This window comes from Geotrypetes seraphini, chromosome 6 (genome assembly GCF_902459505.1).
Source record: "Geotrypetes seraphini chromosome 6, aGeoSer1.1, whole genome shotgun sequence".
Classification (NCBI taxonomy): domain Eukaryota; kingdom Metazoa; phylum Chordata; class Amphibia; order Gymnophiona; family Dermophiidae; genus Geotrypetes; species Geotrypetes seraphini.
In genome coordinates, this window is record NC_047089.1 from 241,464,428 (window position 1) to 241,489,134 (window position 24,707).

The 24,707-nt window shown below is 46.1% G+C and overlaps 1 protein-coding gene across 3 annotated transcripts in view; it reads left to right on the top strand.

Moving 5' to 3' along the window:
* MAP3K15 (mitogen-activated protein kinase kinase kinase 15) overlaps nt 1-24,707 on the top strand; it is a 220,792-nt gene that overhangs the window by 112,974 nt on the left and 83,111 nt on the right. For all 3 annotated transcript variants that reach the window (XM_033948236.1, XM_033948234.1, XM_033948235.1), the window contains 3 exons: nt 7,359-7,552; nt 8,650-8,818; nt 9,563-9,669. In XM_033948236.1, the coding sequence (XP_033804127.1) occupies nt 7,359-7,552; nt 8,650-8,818; nt 9,563-9,669 (470 nt within the window). The remainder of the gene's footprint in view (nt 1-7,358; nt 7,553-8,649; nt 8,819-9,562; nt 9,670-24,707) is intronic.

Genomic DNA, 24,707 nt, shown 5'->3' on the forward strand with positions numbered 1-24,707 from the left:
AAAAGGACAATGTTCTCGACTTTCCTTTAGCTCTTAAAGATATCTTCGGACAGTGGTAAAATTAGACCACATCAGACATGTAAAAAAAACTATCATGACCCGACACGGGCCGTGTTTCGGCTAACGAGCCTTTCTCAAGGGTACAGTCAAAACAGGTAGTCCGAAGTGAAGAACTGCCATTTTACTAACTACCTGTTTTGACTGGACCCTTGAGAAGGGCACGACAGCCGAAACACGGCCCGTGTCGGGTCATGATAGTTTTTTTACATGTCTGATGTGGTCTAATTTTACCATTGTCTGAAGATATCTTTGAGAGCTAAAGGAAAGTCGAGTATCTCAAGTATCGCATCGAGGTGGAAGAAGATATCTTCTTTTTCAAGGGTCCCGCGGCAACAAGGGGGCATCCGTGGAAAATCAGGGGCGGGAAACTGCACGGGGACACCAGGAAATTCTTTTTCACTGAAAGGGTGGTTGATCGCTGGAATAGTCTTCCACTTCAGGTGATTGAGGCCAGCAGCGTGCCTGATTTTAAGGCCAAATGGGATAGACACGTGGGATCTATTCAAAGAGATAGGTAGGGGAGGGCCATTGGGGTGGGCAGACTAGATGGGCCGTGGCCCTTATCTGCCGTCTATTTCTATGTTTCTATGTCGAGAGCATTGTGCTTTTCCACAGCGTGTTTTCTTTTGGACATGTCAGAAGTAACCATTTAAAAGAAATACTTGCTGGATGAGATTCTCGTGGATGCCATTGGTGCGGAAAAGCGAGTCTCCTGAAGCAGGCCGTTGAGGCGGAAACACGTGCGTGAGCCTTCGCACTTTTAGGCAGAGTTTTGGAATCGAGTTGCAGATCAGGAACTCTGAACATCGCCACTGCTGCTTTGTTTGTGTTTGCATGTGTGGAGATCTTTCTCCCTGTTTGATATTATAACATCCCAATGTACCAAAAAAATATTCAAACTATATATACCAGAGAAAAGGAATAAAAATATATTACAACTTTAGTCATTGACCAAAATAATATGTTGAAAAAAAGGCCTCAGTATTTCCAGGGAGATCTCTTTGTCAGCTTCAAAGCTGCTACGGGTAATACCTCTAAATGAGATTGTTAGCTCTTCTGAGAAGGGACTGTCTATTGTATGTTAAAATGTACACCTTTCAGCACTATAGAAATAATAAGTAGTAGTAGTCTCTTTGGTCTCAAAAAAAAAACTCCATCCTCTTTTTTTCAATTTTTCTATTTATTCAAAATTTTCAGTATTTCCAAGCTTTTCAAACCCTACTCTTCCCCAGCTCTAGCTAACTAACAGCTCCTAAGCATTCAAAGCACAGCACTTAGGTAATTCTCATCTAGCTAGATGCATGGCTTCTATACCCCCCTCTTCATCTCACCAGACTCCTGGAGAAGCTGTGGGTCCACCCTCCAGCCAGCTATCTGGGACAACAATTACCATTCCCTAGGAATACCAGCCTAGAATTCTTATGTTCTTATTCAGGTCCTCAAACATTTTTCCCCCATCTATCCCGGGGGGCTCACACTCTCTCTAATGTACATGGGGCAATGAGGGGATTAAGTGACTTGCCCAGGATCACGAGGAGCAGGGTGGGATTTGAACCCGCAAGCCCGCCTAAACTCACCTAAGGCTACGCGGTAGCCTTAAGCGAACCTAGCAGAACGAGAGATGCTTACAACGTAGACTAGCAAAATGCTGGCCTACACGGTGGCTATACCTAATCGTGGCAAGGATCTCCCTGCCGTGATTAGTGTAGCGGCTGCGGCTACGGCCGCCAGTCTCCCCTCCCCAACCCCCCTTAAGATCGCCAGCAGGAGGGTGCCCAACTCCTCCTGCCGGACCCCCCCAACGGCCCCTCCCTAAGATCGCCGGCAGGAGGGTGCCCAACCCCTCCTGCCAGACCCCCGCAACAAAAACCCCCACCCCGGAACCCCCCCTTGGGCTTACCTGCAAGTTGGCCAGACGGCTTCTCGCACCGTCCGGCCAGCAGGCCTGCCTCCATCCAAATGAGGCGGGCCCGCCCCTCCACTGCCCAACCCACAGGAGCCTAGGGCCTAATTGGTCCAGGTGCCTAAGGTCCCTCCCGCAACAGAATCAGGTTAATTTTGGGCGGGTGTAGGCCCGATTCTGTATAGGAAACCCAGGACGGGCCTAAATGCCTGAATGAAGCATGAGTCAGTAAAGTACTCTGTGGGGGAAGGTAATGAAAGTTTGTTCTATAACAATGGTCTACAGTGCTTAAAAGAAACATTTCTGTCCTCATGAGGGACTGTATAAGAAATCAGTGTTTGATATGTAAATGTGAGGATTGGTTTGCAACAGAAATTAAACCAGACTCCCTGTATGCAAGCAAAGCATAATGAGTGGGGGAGGGGTTAAGGCTAACTAACATTAGAAGGAGAAATAAAGCCCTGAGTTAATTCAGTGACCTGGCACATTTCACATCCCTGATAGTGGGAACTTTTGGGAGGGGAATCTTAGACCATTAAAACAAGGCTGGATGGTTCCCAGCCCACTGCCCAGAAATAAGAAGGGTCAGTGGGATATTCATACTTCAGGCAGTCAGGTGGGGAGAACTTCCTTGAAGAAACAGTGGGCTCAATACAATAATTGTGCCAAGCCTAAAAAGAGTTGAGCTAAACGCTTGAAACCAGAACACTGCCAGGAACTGTGCAAAGCATGGCAGCAGAACTGTGAGCAAGAAACCCTGTTTAAAGGGAAATGTTGTGTGTGTGTGGGGGGGGGAGGGGTTTCCTGTCAGGAACTGTGCAAAGCATGGCAGCAGAACTGTGAGCAAGAAACCCTGTTTAAAGAGAAATGTTGCGTGTGTGTGTGTGTGTGGGGGGGGGGGGTTCCTGACAGGAACTGTGTAAAGCATGGCAGCAGAACTGTGAGCAAGAAACCCTGTTTAAAGAGAAATGCTGTTTGTGTGTGTGTGTGTGTGGGGGGGGGGGTTCCTGTCAGGAACTGTGCAAAGCATGGCAGCAGAACTGTGAGCAAGAAACCCTGTTTAAAGAGAAATGTTGTGTGTGTGTGTGTGTGGGGGGGGGGGGGTTCCTGTCAGGAACTGTGCAAAGCATGGCAGCAGAACTGTGAGCAAGAAACCCTGTTTAAAGGGAAATGTTGTGTGTGTGGGGGGGGGGGGGGGGGGGGTTTCCTGTCAGGAACTGTGCAAAGCATGGCAGCAGAACTGTGAGCAAGAAACCCTGTTTAAAGAGAAATGTTGTGTGTGTGTGTGTGGGGGGGGGGGGGGTCCTGTCAGGAACTGTGCAAAGCATGGCAGCAGAACTGTGAGCAAGAAACCCTGTTTAAAGAGAATGTTGTGTGTGTGTGTGTGGGGGGGGGGGGGGTTCCTGTCAGGAACTGTGCAAAGCATGGCAGCAGAACTGTGAGCAAGAAACCCTGTTTAAAGGGAAATGTTGTGTGTGTGTGTGTGGGGGGGGGGGGGTTCCTGTCAGGAACTGTGCAAAGCATGGCAGCAGAACTGTGAGCAAGAAACCCTGTTTAAAGGGAAATGTTGTGTGTGTGTGGGGGGGGGGAGGGGTTTCCTGTCAGGAACTGTGCAAAGCATGGCAGCAGAACTGTGAGCAAGAAACCCTGTTTAAAGGGAAATGTTGTGTGTGTGGGGGGGGGGGGAGGGGTTTCCTGTCAGGAACTGTGCAAAGCATGGCAGCAGAACTGTGAGCAAGAAACCCTGTTTAAAGAGAAATGTTGTGTGTGTGTGGGGGGGGGGGGGGGGGGTTCCTGTCAGGAACTGTGCAAAGCATGGCAGCAGAACTGTGAGCAAGAAACCCTGTTTAAAGGGAAATGTTGTGTGTGTGTGTGTGGGGGGGGGGGGGGGTCCTGTCAGGAACTGTGCAAAGCATGGCAGCAGAACTGTGAGCAAGAAACCCTGTTTAAAGAGAAATGTTGTGTGTGTGTGTGTGGGGGGGGGGGGGGTTCCTGTCAGGAACTGTGCAAGCATGGCAGCAGAACTGTGAGCAAGAAACCCTGTTTAAAGAGAAATGTTGTGTGTGTGTGTGGGGGGGGGGGGGGTCCTGTCAGGAACTGTGCAAAGCATGGCAGCAGAACTGTGAGCAAGAAACCCTGTTTAAAGAGAAATGTTGTGTGTGTGTGTGTGTGGGGGGGGGGGTTCCTGTCAGGAACTGTGCAAAGCATGGCAGCAGAACTGTGAGCAAGAAACCCTGTTTAAAGAGAAATGTTGTGTGTGTGTGTGTGGGGGGGGGGGGGTTCCTGTCAGGAACTGTGCAAAGCATGGCAGCAGAACTGTGAGCAAGAAACCCTGTTTAAAGGGAAATGTTGTGTGTGTGTGTGTGGGGGGGGGGGGGGTCCTGTCAGGAACTGTGCAAAGCATGGCAGCAGAACTGTGAGCAAGAAACCCTGTTTAAAGAGAAATGTTGTGTGTGTGTGTGTGTGGGGGGGGGGGTTCCTGTCAGGAACTGTGCAAAGCATGGCAGCAGAACTGTGAGCAAGAAACCCTGTTTAAAGAGAAATGTTGTGTGTGTGTGTGTGGGGGGGGGGGGGTCCTGTCAGGAACTGTGCAAAGCATGGCAGCAGAACTGTGAGCAAGAAACCCTGTTTAAAGGGAAATGTTGTGTGTGTGTGGGGGGGGGGGGGGGGGTTCCTGTCAGGAACTGTGCAAAGCATGGCAGCAGAACTGTGAGCAAGAAACCCTGTTTAAAGAGAATGTTGTGTGTGTGTGTGGGGGGGGGGGGGTTCCTGTCAGGAACTGTGCAAAGCATGGCAGCAGAACTGTGAGCAAGAAACCCTGTTTAAAGAGAAATGTTGTGTGTGTGTGTGTGGGGGGGGGGGGGGGTTCCTGTCAGGAACTGTGCAAAGCATGGCAGCAGAACTGTGAGCAAGAAACCCTGTTTAAAGAGAAATGTTGTGTGTGTGTGTGTGGGGGGGGGGGGGGGTTCCTGTCAGGAACTGTGCCAAAGCATGGCAGCAGAACTGTGAGCAAGAAACCCTGTTTAAAGGGAAATGTTGTGTGTGTGTGTGTGGGGGGGGGGGGGTTCCTGTCAGGAACTGTGCAAAGCATGGCAGCAGAACTGTGAGCAAGAAACCCTGTTTAAAGAGAAATGTTGTGTGTGTGTGTGTGGGGGGGGGGGGGGGTTCCTGTCAGGAACTGTGCAAAGCATGGCAGCAGAACTGTGAGCAAGAAACCCTGTTTAAAGGGAAATGTTGTGTGTGTGTGTGTGTGGGGGGGGGGGGGGGTTCTTTCCTGATTGATGCAAAAAGTTGCTGTAAAAGAGGACTTTATATGTGATAAATCTTTTCCAAGCATCATCAGCCAGTGTGGCTGTATTAGAACCAGTGCAAGGTGAACTGGATAATAAATCTTGGAACTGTGAATTATTGGTGGAGAGTTTGGTTTTTTTCCTCTGTGCTCAATCCAGAGTGGTCCTCAAAAGAGCGCTATTCTTGCGCCTGGGGCGGGATCCAGGTTTCCAACGCTAGGCTTACCCCAGGCCCCATCACAGTAGGGTTACCGGATGTCCGGAAAAACCCAGACATGTCCTCTTTTTAGAGGATTGTCCAGGGTCCTGGATGGACTTTCCAAAACCTGACAGTTTGGCCGGGTTTTGGAAAGCCCTGACAAGCTCCAGCTGCTTCTGAAGAGCATCTGAGCATGTGTGGATGACTTCGCACACATCTGTGCATGCTCCAGGCCCTCCAGACGTGGCTGGAGCTTGTCAGGCAAGAAGAGAGGAGGTTTGTGGGGGCGGGACTGGAGGATGAACTGGGAGGGGCTACAGCAGAATGGGGTGGAGCCAAAGGTAGAACTTGGCGGGGTTGGAGGCAGAACAGGGCGGGGCCTTGTGTCTGGGTTTTTGCGGCCCGATAAATGGTAACCCTAACCTTAAGAATGCTTGCAAATTGGAACGTTCATAAATCAGATCAGTCAGAGTTCTAACAGAGTCCTTACCAGTAGCATAACCACAGGTAGGCCCACACTGGAACCCAAAGTGCTTGCTACAGCTGAAGCCATGCAGGAAACTGAGTATCAGAAGTTTAAATTCCTCCTGTAACACCTGAAATGTTTTGAATTTCCCATTACAGGATTGCTATATGTTTCTGTTTTGTTGAAAATTCACATTTCTCTAGCCCAATGGTCTCCAGCCTTTTTCATGTAAAGGGCCACAGTGCGACTATGAGAGAGCTTGAGGACCACCAAAAAATTTCAAGCTTGCACATAGGGTTACCAGGCTTCCAAATTTCCCCTTTACATAACACCCCCACTCGCAACCTCTGCTCAAAATCGGAGATACGCCTATGCATTCCCCCCGGAAGGCCCCTCCTCTCAGAAACTGCCCGCAAACGATCCTACAGCCACTTCATTCCACATCTCTGGAACCAACTCCCCCCTCAACTCAGACTACAGAACTCATTATTGACGTTCCGTAAAATGGTAAAGACCCTCCTCTTCAACTAAAGTTCACCCTCAGTCTACACCCCCCCCTTAAGCCCCACCTCTCTCTTCTCTCTCCTGTCTATCTTCTCCCTAAATTTCAGTATAGTCCTCTCTTAGTCTGTACTCTGATAAATTGTATCTAAACTCAAATAACTTGTACTTAAACTAAACTACTTATACTTAAACTCTTCTCTTAATTTGCTGTATACTTCCTGTATTTAAACTACTGCACAGTCTTGTATGTCCAAACATTTAAACCTATTGTATATCTTATATATCTAATTACACTCCATTGTGTATGTTCACTTGTAGACTGTTCTGAGCTACTGGGAGGACGGGATAAAAATCTAAATAAATAAATAAATAAAACCCGGCACTTCCTGTCAAAGTTGCATCGGGAAGGAGCGTCCTCACATTGCGTCACGTCCGTGCATGCGCGGATGGTGTCTATGGGCAGGGCTTGGGGGCAGAATGGGGCGTGACACAGGCGGAACAGGGCGGGCCTTGGGACGTGGCCATGGGTCCGGATTTTCCTTCGGGAAAATCTGGTAACCCTACTTACACATATTACTAATTTTGCAAACCACCTTGACCTGCATGTTCAGAGTGGCTATTAAACATAAAAATATTAATTGTTCAATACTTGAAGGATACATTTTAAAAACTCACTTTATTATGGATTGTCATCAATAGCAAATTCTATAACTGAGACACCTGAGTAACACACGGAAGAGATTCTTTGCAGTTAGTATATCAAGTGGGCGAGATAGAAAATAACGCATTTACAGGATTTGGAGAGCATTTCAGCCAACTATTTCAGGGCCGCAATGGAAGACTTTGGGGGCCACATGCTCTAGCCCCTTACCCCATTGTCTGATGGTGAATTCTTATCACTTATAGATGTGTCTTCTCTGATTTTTAATTTTGCAGGCTTCCAGTGGGAACTATTACTTTATTCCATACATCGTAACGCCATGTGCCGATTACTTCTGCTGCGAGAGCGACGCACAGCGCAGAGCCTCAGAATACATGCAGTCGAACTGGGACAACTTACTGGGACCTCTATGTGTGCCACTGATGGAAAGGTTCATCAGCCTCCTCAAGGACATTCATGTTACTTCCTGGTAATCTCCAGTATCTCACGCATTTACCCTTTCTTGGCACGTGGCCAGAGGGGAGAGTTTGATTTTCAGCAGGGAAATGTTTAAATGCCTGACAGATTGTTGCGTACAAATGTAAGTGGGCGTGCCTGCATTTGGGCACTGGCGCAGGTTTATGCTATCATTCTGTAATTAAATCTGGATATCTAGATGCCATTGTAGAATAATCGCTCCCTGCTCTTCGTTGAGGTTCCTTCAACTAAGCAACTCTATACCAGCATCATTCATCTCCTTTCTCTTATGCTCCCTTCATACCTGTTCCCTGTCCATTCTCTGGAATATGAGCAAATGCCATTCAGTTGCCTTGTCATGCTGGATTCATTTTTTCCCAAGTTGCCTGGTCCCTCATGTTCCATCTCTTTAGCTTGCGGCCTTTGCTCCATCCTCTGATCAGATGCAAAGGCTGTTCGCGGACATACAGGGATCATCAACCCATGCACCCTAGTCCTTTCCTGGTGTGACTGGAACAGGAAGACAGTCTTTCAGGGCCCTTACACTTATGAAGTAACCTCTCCACTTCCCAAAAGAAACCCTCAAAACCCATACAATCACACCGGGTGACATTTAAAATGAAGAAGTTTACTGGGTACTCCAGCAGATGGATTATATGGTAGATATTTTATTCACATCCATACAGAAAAGTCCAAACGGTGCAAAGGTTAGTCAATGGAGTTTGCACGCAGTAGGGATTCCTTCACTTTACACTCCCTCAGTGAAGGTGCTTTTGGAGAGCTGTCCTCTTCTCCTTTGGATTTTGTACAGTACAAAAATAAGAATCATGGTCATTGCTTCTAGCTGTCAAATTAAGCTTTGATTACCTTCAGAAGTAGCAAACTTATGGGCACTCAGACCTATAATTTGGAACCCAGCACCATTCATTAAATTGAAGTCAAATCAATAGGAGTTCAGCCCTTGTCCTAGAAATCCAAACCCCAGTGAAACTCCTTCAGAAGGCCTCAGCTGGCCTGGAGATCTCCTGCTGCAGGTTGTACTGTTTTAAGGAACAGTCTGTTTTAAGGTGTCCCTAACAGTTAGTTTCTCTATGTGCTTTGTTCCACTAGCACGTACTACAAGGAAACACTTTTGAATGATATCAGGAAAGCCAGGATGAAGTACCAAGGAGATGAGCTGGCGAAAGAATTAGCCCGCATTAAGTTACGTATGGACAATACCGAGGTCCTCACGCCTGACATTGTCATCAACCTTCTCTTGTCTTATCGAGACATTCAGGTATGCTGGGAGCAGAGTTCCAGAAGAATGCACGCCTTCTAGATAATTCTGCTTATGCTACATCATGGGAATACCCGACCAAACTCCCAGACTAACCAAAATGACTAGGTCAGTGCCAGTTAATTGGCCATTGAGAAGAGTGTTAATCTTTCATTACTGGAGTAGGGATGTGTGGAGAAGTTTTGAATTCTACCCAGATACGCTGGAGAAATCCATCACGTAGCTCTTCTTCCTCCAGCAGATGTGGGTGAAATTTGACGGAGCTCTGAAAATCTTCACCAGATTTTCAGAAAGTGCCAATCCATTTTTTAAAATCTGGCAAAATTGCTTAAGCAAGCTTGAAAATCTGGAAGAGTTTTTTGAATTCCTTTTGAATGTTCTTTAGAAAGAATTGTTCATTTCCCCGAGGCTTTGACATTTTTCCAGGTTTGTCAACAGGCTTGACGACATGTTTTAAGGAAATTCACACTTCTCTGCACTGGAGGGGCTTTATGTTGATGCTTCTTGGGCATCACCTCAGAAAAAAACACTCCTGTGCCATGTTCTGTGCAGGTTGGGAGGTGGGAAGGGGGAGTCATTCCACATGGCCAGTTGAAACTATAGTGGGAGAATCGGGGCCCAGCATGTCAGTAGAGAGAAAGAGAAATCCAAAAGAGACCTTCTAGTAGAGAATAGGGAATCAGTCCTCAATTGGATGTCTTATTATTAAGTAACTGTGTCCTGTAATGTTATGATGCCCATCAGGATTATGATGCCATGGTGAGGCTGGTGGAGACACTTGAAATGCTGCCAACTTGCGACCTTGCTGACCAGCACAATATCAAGTTCCACTACTCTTTTGCACTGAATCGGTAAGATTTCTCCATTACTAACACAATTAATGGTGACTGGACATCATGAGGGCATTTCTGTAAAGTACACAATAACAGTTATGTTTATCGAGAGTTTCTATACCGCTACTAAAGACTGGGTAGTCAATTCAGAGCAGTTTACATGAGCCTCTATAATGGTGTTATGATACATGAGCTATAATTTATGAGCTTCTATAAAGATGTTATAATGCATGAGCTACGATTTATGAGCTTATATAATGGTGTTACAATACATGAGTCACGATATATGAGCTTTAGTACAGAGTTAGAGTGCTGCTGTGATGGTTATCCATACATGAGCTTCAGAAATGCTCTATTGTTGGTTATGGTTGGCTTATGTGCCGATTACATGAGTAATTAATTAGAATGCTAAAATTCCACCAAAATGCTATTCTATAAATATGTGTGTGGCCGATATTCACTGGTTTTTGGCAAGCCAGAAATGGCTCCTGGCTGTTCAAATAGTACATAGCTGTCGATATTCAGCAGCTAGCCAGCTAAGATCGCGACCAGATAAACCCGCCTAAAAAGCAAGTCTATCTTTGGCCCCTAGGACTTAGTCGGCCATCCAATCTGGAAATTACGGCACCGGCATTGAATTTCAGATTTCGTTGCCGACCATGGGAGATATCAATATCAGCCCAATATGTATCTGAAATTAAATTGGGCCCATTTAAATCACTTGGTCAGAGCTAATCAGTAATATTTAGCAGCATGTAAGTGGACAGTGCCACCAAATAAGCCTGCTAAATGGCCCACCCTCTAGCCAGTGAGATTAGGGGTGGGCCAAAGGTGTAGAGTGGATGGAGCATGGCCCTAGCCCAGGGCTGCCCAAGTCCGGTCCTCGAGATCTACTGGCAGGCCAGGTTTTCTGGATATCCACAATGAACATGCATGAGAGAAATTTGCATACCAAGAAGGCAGTGCAGGCAAAGTTCTCTCATGCATATTCATTGTGGATATCCAGAAAACCTGGCCTGCCAGTAGATCTTGAGGACCGGACTTGGGCAGCCCTGGGCTAGCCGGTTAGCAATGATATGCAGACCGCTAACCAGCTAGGGAAGTGCATAAAATTAAGACAAAAAAAAGTCCAGTGCTTAGTTAAATTCAAATAGTGTCTGGCGGCATCCCCCATCGTTATCCCCCTCCCATTTCCAAAGAAAATATAAAACTGCCCTAGTCCCCTCCACCTCCATAGGCCCCCTTGGGACTACCTGGAGAAGTCCCTGTTGATATAGTGCCTGCAATCCAAAATGGCTGCCACATCGAGTGGCAGCTTTGCAATACTTCAAATACCTACATAAACTTGAGCTTCTAAGATATCTATTTACCTTTATGCCTCCGTGGCTAAACAAGGACCTCTTCTGCTTCCAAATCTTGGCTCTGGCAGCTGGAGATGGTGTACTTAAGTGTTTCTCCTGCTGAAGAGAGGATTGGCCAATTCAGTTGATGATGAAGGTTAGGAAGTGACACAAGCTGGCAGTAAGTTCACTTTGCATGCCCACATCCTACCAGCTTCAGTAGGGGAGAGTTCCAGGGGGGGGGGCGGGGGTGTCTCCCACCAACCACTATAGGGGGAGGAGGAGGCTCAGCAAGAATGGGTCATCAAACCAGAGAAGCTCAGTGATGTCAGGAACCAATAGATTTATACAAGTACACTTCTCCCTCCGTATTTGCGGTTTCAGCATTCGCAGTTTCGATTATTCACGGTTTTTAGCTTGCTGGCTCCTCCCCCCCCCAAATTACACCGGCTTGCATAGAGAAACTGCTGATTCCCAGCACTTTGTTCACCATGTTTTGCCTCTCCTTCAGGAACAGGCCAGGTCTTCCACCATATTATTCGCGGTTTCACTATATTCACGATGGTTTTTAATAGAAAACAGCGAATAACATATGAAAAAGTTATTCGCGGTTTTTCTGTATTCGCGGGTCTGGTAATCCCCTATCACAGCGAATACAGAGGGAGAAGTGGAAGCTTCTATTCCATTTTCATCAATGAATATAGACAAGTATTTAGCTTAGGGTTACTAGACGTCCGGATTTCCCTGGATCTGTCCTTCTTTTGAGGACATGTCCGGGGGTCTGGATGGCTTTTCAAAACCTGGCACTTTGTCTGGTTTTTGAAAAGCTTCCCCTGAAATTGTGTCAGGCAAGAGGGTCTCTGCGCAAGCGATGACGTCGTGCACGCGTTTGAGTGTGCGTGACAGCATCACGTTGCATCCGTGCCTGCATGGATGCCCTCTTGACTGACCCGAGCAGCAGGGGTGGGGCTAGGGCTGGGCTGGGATTAGGGGCAGGACTGGGGCATAATGGGGCGAGGATGGGTGGGCGGGACTTCAGATTTTACGAATGTACACTTCTCCCTGCTTATTCGCGGTTTCCGTCTCTGCGGTTTCGATTATTCACGGTTTTTAGTTTGCTGGCTCCTCCCCCCCAAATTACATCAGCTTGCATAGAGAAATCGCTGATTCCCGGCACTTTCTTCACTGTGTTTTGCCTCTCCTTCAGGAACAGGCCAGGTCTCCCACCGTGTTATTTGCGGTTTCACTATATTCACGATGGTTTTTAATAGAAAACAGCGAATAACATATGAAAAAGTTATTAGCGGTTTTTCTGTATTCGCGGGTCTGGTAATCTCCTATCACAGCGAATACAGAGGGAGAAGTGGAAGCTTCTATTCCATTTTCATCAATGAATATAGACAAGTATTTAGCTTAGGGTTACTAGACGTCCGGATTTCCCTGGATCTGTCCTTCTTTTGAGGACATGTCCGGGGGTCTGGATGGCTTTTCAAAACCTGGCACTTTGTCTGGTTTTTGAAAAGCTTCCCCTGAAATTGTGTCAGGCAAGAGGGTCTCTGCGCAAGCGATGACGTCGTGCACGCATTTGAGTGTGCGTGACAGCATCACGTCGCATCCGTGCCTGCACGGATGCCCTCTGGACTGACCCGAGCAGCAGAGGTGGGGCTAGGGCAGGGCTGGGGTGTAATAGGGCGAGGATGGGTGGGCGGGTCTAGGACTCCAGATTTTACGAATGTACACTTCTCCCTGCTTATTCGCGGTTTCCGTATCTGCGGTTTCGATTATTCGCGATTTGTCGGCCGCTGACTCCGTCCCCAAAACGTCATCATTAAACTCAGTAGGTTCTCATAGCAGGAACCCTGCAGTGTACCAAGTACCAAGTCACAAATAGATAATAATATATAATGAATTTTAAAGGAGAAGAATCCCCAGCGCTAACAGAACTCAGAGAGAGACGACCGAAACACCAGGTGGAATACGAAAAAAAAAAAAAACCTACGCACGCTCCAGGAAAGTAGCACAAAAAAGCCTGATCTGCCAACACCATAAATTTTCTACCTCCAGTCCTCAAAAGTAGCCCAATTTGGTGGGAAACGTTCCCCACTGGCAACACTGACGTCAAGACTCGTAGGATGCCGTCCCTATAAAGGAGGCGAGCGGGGCAGAGTGGAGCAGTTGGTTTAGGAGCAGCGCGCGGTCTGTAATTAAACAGCTACATTTGGACTTTAAAGGGGACAAAGCTGCCCGCATCCAATAGCGACGAGCAGTCTATTGGCTCCCTCAGTTTTTTGGACACCTCCCTCGCTGGTCTTTCTGATTGATTCTTTAGGTATTTGCTCCACCTTATAGTGTAGTCTGCGCCGCCCGGGCGTTTCCACTCTTCTCTGTACTTCACCGCTTCGGAGCTTTCTCTGACCAACATTCAAAAGTTAAGTTTGGAGTCTTTTGCAGGGGGAGGGGGGGGTTTCATAGCAGGTGTGCAGATGCGGTGAGTTTATTTAAGCAACCATACCAGTTCTGTTAGCACTGGGGATTCTTATTCGCGGTTTCAATAGCAATAATGATGTCACTTTCTCCAAAACCGCAAATAACATATTGAAAAGTTATTTGCAGTTTTTCCATATTCGCCCCTATAGCTGGAACGTATCCACCGCGAATATGGAGGGAGAAGTGTAAAATCTGGCAACCTTAACTTAGCTGAAAATGCATGTAAATGAGCTTTTATAAAATGAGGTCATGACTAAAAGGTGTCTATGAAAACCAACACATTGGCACACATTTATGAAGCTATAAGCCATTGCCCCAAATATGAAGCTTTCCCTTGAAATATGAGGGTTGATTCATAAGTCATGGCAACTTTTTTTTTTCTCTCTCTCTCAAAAATGCACTAACATTGGAAATCTAATACTGTATATGCGTTTGAAACTTCTTAATGTTGCCACCAGATGAGAGATGAGTGCAACGGTCTCTGATAGGGGAGAAGCAAACAATGTGACATTTGAAATCATCGTCTTATTATGGCGTACCGTGTACGACATGAGCAACAAAGTACAAACATCCTTCAAAGTCGTCTCCCAGGTTGTCTTGTGTGTCATCCAGTTCTTGAGGGACACACTGTGAATGCACAGTATTACCCTGTTTCCCCGAAAATAAGGCAGTGTCTTATATTCATTTGGTCCCAAAAAAGACACTAGGTCTTATTTTCAGGTAGGGATTATTTTTTTCCATGTATATGATCATCTCTCCCTTCCTCTCCTTCACCCCAATTCTTCCTCTTTCCTTTCCCCCACATGTGCAACATCTTTGCTCCTCTCTCACCCATCCCCTTGTGCCTTCCCTCTGCAGCATCTTTCTATCCCTCCATCCCTCCCATCCCCCAGAACCCTTTGCACAGCTTTCATCCTACCTTTCCTCCCTCCCATCCCTTGTGCAGCAGAACCCTTGAGCAACGGCCGCCACCCCCGTCGTGCAACCGAACCCCCGCTGACCCTCCATCCTTCCCTCCCAACCGATCCCCACCGACCGCGACCATAATTACCTTCCGGCAGAGGCGCGTCGAGACACAGGCTGCTTCACGGCCCTCTCGCTGGGGCCTTCTGTGTGCCACGTTACTGATGATGTCATCAGTACAATAAAAATATATAAAAACAAAAGAAAGGGATCCAAGTTTCGGTGACTACGTCGCCTTCCTCAGGGGACAATATCAAACTGAAAAACATATAAAAAGATACACATAAAAATGCATACATCTTATAAACAATGAATGCTTTTGCTTTTTATGAAATATATATATATTTTTTAAAAATATTTTTTTAAAAGAGGGTAAGGAAAAGAAAAAGATAAAGAAAACAGGAACAACTTTCGTGTATTAATTGGTCTAACATTTTTATTGTATTTGGTTTGTAAAAATTCTTATTAGAAAGAGCAGTCCACATTGATCGTAACTGATTGTTCCTGTTTTCTTTATCTTTTTTCTTTACCTTACCCTCTTTTAAAAAAATATTTTAAAAAAATATATATATTTCATAAAAAGCAAAAGCATTCATTGTTTATAAAATGTATGCATTTATATGTGTATCTTTTTATGTGTTTTTCAGTTTGATATTGTCCCCTGAGGAAGGCGACGTAGTCGCTGAAACTTGGATCCTAGTCGGGACTTTCTTTTGTTTTTATAAATTTTTATTGTTTTACTTCAAATAAAAGACTTGTATCCAGAAGTTGGCTGTGTCATCTCCAGTGCCTCTCAGTGACTTAGTAGGCATTTCTGATTAATAATGTCTACAGTGGGGTCAGGTGACAGGGCATTAATCTTCCATATTGTACAGCTTTTGAGTCTCAGCTGAAAGGTTGAGGTCAGACTATCCTCAGGGTCTGACTAGAACCTTGTATTTGATCATAGCCAAAAAGAGAACAATGGCTTAGTTATCTTTCCAGTCCTAGACTGTTGAGTTTGGCCATCTACCATGAGGATGAACTGTTAACAGTGTTGGCTCTGTTTCCTTGGCATTAATAATCATTTCATTTCCCTATCATAGACTTCAGACATAGGGGAAGCTACTGCTTGCCCTGGATCGGTAGAATGGAAGGTTGCTACTGTTTTTGCCAGATTCTTGTGATCTAAATTGGCCACTGTGAAGACAGGATACTGGGTTAGATGGACCATTGGTCTGACCAAGTATGGCTATTCTTATGTTTTTATCTAAATGACTTGTGGTTTCGATTTTCAGAGGATTGTGTTTGTGAGGAGCTCGCTAAACTAAAGGTGGATAAAGTGATGGGACCGGATGGTGTGCATTCGACAGTACTGAGGAAACTTCGGGAACTTCTGTTGGCTCTGTTGGCTGACCTTTCCAATGCTTCTCTAGAGTCAGGAGTGGTACCGGAGGATTGGAGAAGGGCATATGTGGTCCCTCTCCACAAAAGTGAAAGTTAGGAAGAAGTAGGAAACTACAGGCCGGTAAGTCTGACTTCTGTGATAAGTAAATTAATGGAAACGCTTTTAAAACAGAGAATAGTGATGTTTATGGAATCCCGTGGATTACAGGACCGGAAGCAACATGGATTCACTAGAGGTAGATCTTGTCAGACATATCTGATCAATTTCTTTGACTGGGTGACCAGAAAATTGGATAGAGAGAATGCGCTAGATGTGGTATATTTAGATTTTAGCGAAGCCTTTGAGAGTGTTCCATACAGGTGTCTAATAAATAAACTGAGTGCTCTCGGGATGGGCCCCAAAGAGATGGACTGGGTCAGGAGCTTGTTGAGTGGGAGGCAACAAAGGGTGGTGGGCAATTGAGATTGCTCTGAGGAATGGAATGTTACCAGTGGTTTGGTAACATTTTTGTAAGCGATATTGCTGAAGGGCTCACTGGCAAGATTTGCCTCTTTGCAGACGATATCAAAACATGTAAGAGTAGACACCCTTGATAGTATGAAAAATATGAGAAAGGACCTAGTAAAGCTTGAGGGATGCTCTGAAATTTGGCGGCTAAGATTTAATACTAAGAAATGCAATGTCATGCATTTGTAACATAGTAGATGAAGGCAGATAAAGACCCGAATGGTCCATCCAGTCATTTGTGCTGCAGAAACCTAAGGGAATAATACAGTATAGGGGATGAAGAACTTTTGTGCATGAAAGAGGAGTGGGATTTGGGTGTGATAGTATGTGGTTATCTTAAGGTAGCCAAACAGGTTGAAATGGCAACAGCAAAAGCTAGAAGGATGCTAGGGTGCTTAGGGAGAGGAATGGCCAGTAGGAAAAAGGGGGTATTGATGCCTCTGTATAAGACTCCGGTGAGACCTCATTTAGAATATTGTGTACAATTCTGGAGGCTGCACCTTCAAAACGATATAAACAGAATGGAGTCGTTCCAGAGGAAGGCGACTAAAATGGTCAGTGGTCTTCATCATAAGGTGTATGGGGACAGATCTAAAGATCTCAATATGTATTCTTTGGAGGAAAGGCAGGGGAGGGAAGATATGATAGAGGCGTTTAAATACCATGGCATAAATGCGCATGGGGGTGAGTCTTTTTCATTTGAAAGGAAGCTCCAGAATGAGAGGGCATAGTAATGAAGTTAAGAGGTGATAGGCTCAGGAGCAATCTAAGGAAATACCTTTTTTAAAGAAATTACATTACATTACATTAGTGATTTCTGTTCCGCCATTATCTTGCAGTTCAAGGCGGATTACATAAGAGTTGTCATGAAGTTACAAAATTCATAGGCGGCAATGATGGCAGATAGGTGAAATAGTAGAGGTGGTGGAGAAAGCATGGAACAAGCGTGTAAGATCTCTTAGGAAGAGGAGCAGATAGTGGATGCTGTGGATGGGCAGAACAGATGGGCCATTTGGTCTTTATCTGCCATCATGTTTCTATGTTTCTATAGACATGTGTTGATGTGTTGGTTTTCATCTTTCAGTGCTCGACTTTCGTGCACGTAGGCGAACATGCATGTCATCCACTTGGGACAACCTATATGTCCTTTGTGGTTGTGGATTGGAAAGCGGTAAGATTATTTGTGGTGCAGCTGTCAGACTGTTCTCCAAATTCTAAGAGGATTTAAAAAAATTGCAGAAGACAGTGTAATAGTTCTCCTTAAGACGCGTTGGTTAAAAATGAAGTACCGCATGGCAGATTACACTGTGTCCCCCTTTGTAATATGCTGTTTACACTTCTGTAGTATAAGCCAAGGTTGTAGGGCTGTTGGTCATTAAAAATGTTCTAGACAAAATTGCTGGAAAATGCTTTGAAAAAATTGAATTGCTTTGTCCATCTGAAAAGAAGGAACGAGCAGCTATTACGCAATGGAAAATCCATTCTGTTGCATATTCTTTCCTAAATGCCTATTTTATTTATGCGTGTTATATATCAAGAGGAAATTAGTTCCCCTTAATAGGAATTTTCATTCTCAAGGTGGCTGTCTGTAATGCGCTGTGGGCTAACTCACTATTTTTAGATTTAAGAACATAAGATCATAAGAATAGCCTTGCCGGGTCAGACCAATGGTCCATCAAGCCCCGTTCTCATGGTGGCCAATCCAGGCCACTAGTACCTGGCCAAAACCCAAGGAGTAGCAACATTCCGTACAGGATCCAAAGAATAGCAAGATTCCGAAATCCCAAAGAGTAACAAAAGATTCCGGAACCCCAAGGTGTGGCAATATTCCATATTTCATTTTGGAGGTCAGTAATGCTTATTAATTTGTGCCGTCTGGAACATACAAGAGCCTTATTTGATCTTTAAGGTACTGAGTGATAATGGTCCGGTTGTGTCAAGCGCTTTGTTCCACTCTTACCAGCCATCTTGATCATTAGGTTCTGGGAGTCAAATGCTGCTTGAAGTTCTGTCAGTTAAAGCTATCAGGCATTCAAGTTTTCGTCGCTCCATGATGGCGGTACAGGGTGCGTCATTGTGGAATGCATTATCTGTTGAGGTGAAGAGAGTATCGGAAACTTGTGAAGACTATTTTATTCAAGAAAGTGTTCTGAATAGTATTTATTTTAAATGTTTGATTTTGCTGTGTTTGATTGACATAAACACGCTCGAGAAATGGGCCGCAACATGGCAGATGAGGTTCAACGTGGATAAGTGTAAGGTGATGCATGTCGGTAGCAAAAATCTTATACACGAATACAGGATGTCTTGGGCTGTACTTGGACAGACCCCCCCCCCTCCCAGGAAAGAGACTTAGGAGTACTGGTCGACAAATAGATGAAGCCATCCGTGCATGGCGGCTGCGAAAAGGGCGAACAGAATGCTAGGAATGATTAAGAAGGGGATCACGAACAGATTGGAGAAGGTTGTCATGCCGCTATACCGGGCCATGGTATGCCCTCACCTGGAATACTGCGTCCAGCACTGGTCGCCGTACATGAAAAAAAATACGGTACTACTCGAAAGGGAAGAGCGACTAAAATGGTTAAGGGGCTGGAGTTGTCGTACAGTGAAAGATTAGAGAAACTGGGCCTCTTCTCCCTTGAAAAGAGGAGACTGAGAGGGGACATGATAGAAACATTCAAGATACTGAAGGGAATAGACTTAGTAGATAAATATAGGTTGCTCACCCTCTCCAAGGTAGAGAGAATGAGAGGGCACTCTCTAAAGTTGAAAGAGGATAGATTCCGTACAAATATAAGGAAGTTCTTCTTCACCCAGAGAGTGGTAGAAAACTGGAATGCTCTTCTGAAGTCTGTCATAGGGGGAAACACCCTCCAGGGATTCAAGTCAAAGTAGATAAAGACAAGTTGTTCACCCTCTCCAAGGTAGGGAGAATGAGAGGGCACTCTCTAAAGTTGAAAGGGGATAGATTCCGTACAAACGTAAGGAAGTTCTTCTTCACTCAGAGAGGGGTAGAAAGCTGGAACGCTCTTCCGGAGGCTGTTATAAGGGAAAACACCCTCCAGGGATTCAAGACAAGGTTGGACAAGTTCCTGCTGAATCAGAACGTATGCAGATAGGGCTGGTCTCATGGCACTGGTCTTTGACCTGGTGGCTGCCGCGGGAGCAGACTGCTGGCCACGATGGACCCAACAGCGGCAACTTCTTATGTTCTTACTGTGTAAGTTTTTATTGTGCCCCGCGTAGAATTGTAGGATGCTGCAGGCAATAAAATTTAAAATGATGACTGTTACCTAATTGGCTATTAGTTTATGTGTGGATCTGCGATTGTGGGCCTGTTTTGGGGGCAACCTATACAGAATCTGGGGGATAGAGGACAAAGCTCAGTCTTCAATGATGAGAACCTTGCATTGTAAGGCAAATTGTAATCGGTAAACTGTATATTATGTATATTAACATTAGATCCCCCTAGTATGTGTCAAGTTAGGATCAAAACTTGCATCGTAAACTTGTACTGAAATTATGTATGTTCAACCTGTAACCCGTTCTGAACTCTTTGGGGATAGAAAATGAATTATATCAGTAAATGAGGGCGAGAAGGCTGAGGCAGGCATCAGGCCAGGGCATGCAGAAAGGCATTTGAAAGGGGGGAGAAAGACCTCGAGCATACGGGCGGCAGTGCAGCTCTACAACTGAGCTCGCCTAATCCACTTTGCCGTAAATCATGGCTTAATTCATCGTGTTGTCCTCGGCAACCAGTGAAGCGGTAAATTTACAGGAAACAGCCGCTTCAGACTGGACCTGTGGATAATTCGTTCAATATCAGGCTTATTCCTGAATATCCTAGTGACCGAAAATCATAAGTAGGTCTGAAAAATGAGCAGTAAATGGTCTAATCCCCTCTCATTGACATTTTGTCTTGAAGTGGCTTTTAAGCTCAAGGGCTCTGTTTGCTTTTCACTAGCAAATGCGTTTCCCTTTCATTCGCACTTAAAGTGAATAGACAGAGTGAGTTTGAATTAATGAAAGCTGCAATAAAATCCAGTTTTATCTGGAAGGGGACACTGCTGCCAATGTGTTTCTAGTGAAGCGTCTCTTCAAAGCGCAGACCGACGAACCAGGCCCGGTTCTTTTCCATCTCATATTGGATTCTTCTCACCGGTGGCGTAGGAAGGGAGGTGCGAGGGATGTGGACCGCCCTGGGCGCTACGTCGGTGGGGGCGCTGGCATTTCTACGTCACACCACGCCATCCCTCTCCCCTCTCTCCGTACCTCAGTATTATCTTGGCTAGTGTGAGCAACTTCTGCCTGTTGCTCGCATCAACCTGGCTCCCCTCTGAATCACTTCCGGGTCATGGGACCAGGAAGTGACATCAGAGGGAAACTCAACGCTGGCGTGAGGAGCAAGTTGTAGAAACCACTCGCGCTGGCGAAGATTTAGAGGTACAGGGGAGGAGGAAGTGACCACATGGGAAGGAAGGAGCGGGGGGGGGGGGGTGCCGCCTCCTACCCTTACTACCCACTGCTTCTCATTTTAATTATTCTTTTAGTTGTAAACATTGTTTACTTTTCAGAACCTGCTGTGTTCATCTTCTGTAATTCTCCACCAGGTTCTAGCCAGCTTCTTACTCAATAAAACTAATGGTCAGCTCTGTATTTCATGGCTTTACAAAACAACAGGAATGGATAAGATTTTAGCATTGTTATATTGTCAGGCAAAGGCAGTGAAACACTGTTTGGTTGGGGGGAGGGGTCCCAGGAGCTTCGCCCTAGCCCCAGCAGAATCCTGAGGTACAGGGTTATGGGATTAAATTGCGCGAGACAATGGCGCGCCAGACAACGGCGCACAGACAACTGAGTGCAAGGTTGACGGCGCACCGAAGAAAAGCTCTATTTTAAAGGGCTCCGACGGGGGTGTGTGGGGGGAACCCCCCCCCCCACTTTACTTAACAGACATCGCGCTGGCGTTGTGGGGGGTTTGGGGGGTTGTAACCCCCCACATTATACTTAAAACTGAACTTTTTCCCTAAAAAAACAGGCAAAAAGTTCAGTTTCAAGTATAATGAGGGGGGGTTACAACCCCCCAACCCCCCCAACGCCAGCACGATGTCTGTTAAGTAAAGTAGGGGGGTTCCCCACCAACACCCCCCATCGGAACCCTTTAAAATAGTACTTTTCTTCGGCGCACCGTCAACCTTGCGCTCAGTTGTCGGCGCGCTATTGTCTCGCACAATTTTGTCTATGAACCGAGGCACAGCCTGTCACCAGCTCCCAACTCCATCCCCTAGGTTCTCCCGGCATTGTACTGTAACTTCTTGGGGCAGTCGCCACGGAGCGTCAACGAGCAGGCTTGCCCCCGGAAGAAGAATGAAGGGCTCCAGGGCAGGCCTGCTCGTTGACGCTTCACGGCAGCTGCCCCACAAAGATTTATGTGTGGGAGGTTGGGCACCTACTGGCGACCGCTAATTTTGGGAGGAGGCCATGGCCCCGGTGGTCTCCCCCGTTCTGATGACTACTTTGTCAGGTATCAGTGTATATTGAATTATCTGTAAAGCCGCTTTGAATTCTGATAGAAACATAGAAACATAGAAAGATGACGGCAGAAAAGGGCTATAGCCCATCAAGTCTGCCCACTCTACTGACCCACCCCGATAAGTCTAGATGCTAGTGATTCGTGCTATGTAGGGATCCCACGTACATGTCCCATTTACTTTTAAAGTCAAGCACGCCGGTGGCCTCGACCACCTGCACCGGAAGCTTATTCCAGTGATCTACCACCCTTTCCGTGAAAAAATACTTCCTGGTGTCACTATTAAACTTTCCTCCTCTGAGTTTAAGCGGATGACCTCTTGTGGTCGAGGGTCCCCTGGGCAAGAGGAAGACATCTTCCACCTCGACCCGTCCTGTGATGTATTTAAATGTCTCAATCATGTCCCCTCTCTCCCTGCGTTCCTCTAGAGTGTAGAGCCGCAGTCTGCTCAGTCTCTCTTCGTATGAGAGACCCTTGAACCCCAAGATCATCCTAGTGGCCATCCGCTGAACCGACTCGATTCTAATCACGTCTTTACGGTAATGTGGCCTCCAGAACTGCACACAGTACTCCAGATGAGGTCTCACCATGGTCCTGTACAGCGGCATTATGACTTCTGGTTTCCGACTGACGAAACTTCTTTTGATACATCCCATCATTTGCCTTGCCTTGGATGTGGCCTTCTCTACCTGCTTGGCAGCCTTCATGTCTGCACTGATGATTACTCCCAAATCTCCTTCTGCTGAGGTCGTGGCTAATGTTTCTCCATTTAGGGTGTAAGTTCTGCACGGATTTCTGCTACCGAGGTGCATGACCTTACATTTCATAGCATTGAAGCCTAGCTGCCATGTCGAGGACCAGTTTTCCAATGTACGAAGGTCCCGTGTCATACTATCCTGTAAAAAGCTTTTACTTACTATGTTGCACAGTTTTGCATCGTCGGCGAATAACGTTGCTTTACCCTGTAGCCCTCGTGTCAAGTCCCTTATGAATATGTTAAAAAGGAGAGGACCCAGGACCGAGCCCTGCGGCACTCCGCTGGTCACCTCTGATGTTTCAGAAAGGGTACCATTGACCATCACCCTCTGAAGTCTACCACTCAGCCAATCATTGACCCATGCAGTTATCGTCTCGCCCAACCCCATTGATTTCATCTTATTTAGTAGCCTGCGGTGTGGGACGCTGTCAAAAGCTTTGCTGAAATCCAAGTATACTATGTCCAGAGACTCTCCTGAGTCCAACTTTTCTGTTACCCAATCAAAGAAGCTGATGAGGTTGGATTGACACGACCTACCCTTAGTGAATCCATGTTGATTAGGATCCCTAAGATTTCCCTCATCCAAGATCGTGTCCAACTTACGTTTAATTAGTGTTTCCATGATTTTACATACTATCGATGTGAGACTCACTGGTCGGTAATTCGCAGCCTCTGCCCTGCAACCCTTTTTATGCAGAGGAACAACATTCGCTGTTTTCCAATCCTGGGGGACCCTCCCCTTCTTTAGGGAGAGATTGAAGAGCATGGCTAATGGTTCCGCCAGGACCTCGCACAGCTCTCTGAGCACTCTTGGGTGCAATTCGTCTGGACCCATAGCTTTGCTCACCTGGAGTCTTGACAATTCGCTGTAGACATCAGCTGGTGTGAACTCAAAATTCTGAAATCGGTCTTCCGCGCTTGACATTGCTTCCAGATGTGGCCCTTGCCCTGGTGCCTCGCAGGTAAAAACCGAGCAGAAGTATTCATTTAGTAGTTTGGCTTTATCGGAATCTGTTTCCGCGTAATTCCCGTCTGGTGTTTTGAGGCGTGTTATTCCATTTGTGTTTTTTTTTCCTGTCGCTAATGTACCTGAAGAAGGATTTGTCCCCTTTCTTAATGTTCTTTGCTAGAGTTTCTTCCACCGCAAGCTTGGCCTCCCTGACTGCTGTTTTGACTGCTGCAGACCTGGCCCTATATTCAATGTTAGCTTCACTTGTTCCCGTACGTTTGTATGAAAGAAATGCTCTTTTTTTCTCCTTGACGAGGTGCGAGACCTCTTCAGTGAACCATCGGGGTTTTTTGTTTCTTTGTTGTTTATGTACCAATTTTATGTAGCGGATAGTTGCCTCGTGTAGGGTCAATTTCAGGTTTGACCACATGGCTTCCACATTATCAGTTGCCTTTTGATCCTGCAGCGTCTGCTGGACGAAATCTCCCATACGTGCGAAATCAGTGCCCTGGAAATTGAGTACCCTCGTTTTGGTTTGTGATTTAGGGAAACCTTTCCTGAGGTTGAACCATACCATGTTGTGGTCACTGGTAGGGATAACAAAATTTTAATAAACTTGGACTCTTATAAGGTAACCTGTGGCCTTAAATTCAGCAACAATGCATCCGTGGAAGGGGTTCTTGCTTTGTCTAGTTTTTAGGGGAAGAGTGTGGTGCAGTTACAGCCTCAGCACCCTAAGATTGTGGTTCAAACCCACACTGCTCCCTGTGACCCTGGGCAAGTCACTTAATCCCCATTGTCCCAGTTATATTAGTTAGATTGTGAGCCCGCCGGGACAGATGGGGAAAAATGCTTGAGTACCTGAATAAATTCATGTAAAGCCATTCTGAGCTCTCCTGGGAGAACAGTAGAGAAAATGGAATAGATAGTGTGAAAAGCTTCTGTCTCTAGTAGCCAGAGCTGAGACTGTGATGTTACAATGCCTCATTCCACCAATAAGAACCAACCTCATCAGTGATGTCACAATGACTTGATTGTCTTATACTTGGCTCCCTTTAGCTATATTTGATTTCTAGAGTGGCGCAGTGGTTAAAGCTACAGCCTCAGCATCCTGAGGTTGTGGGTTCAAACCC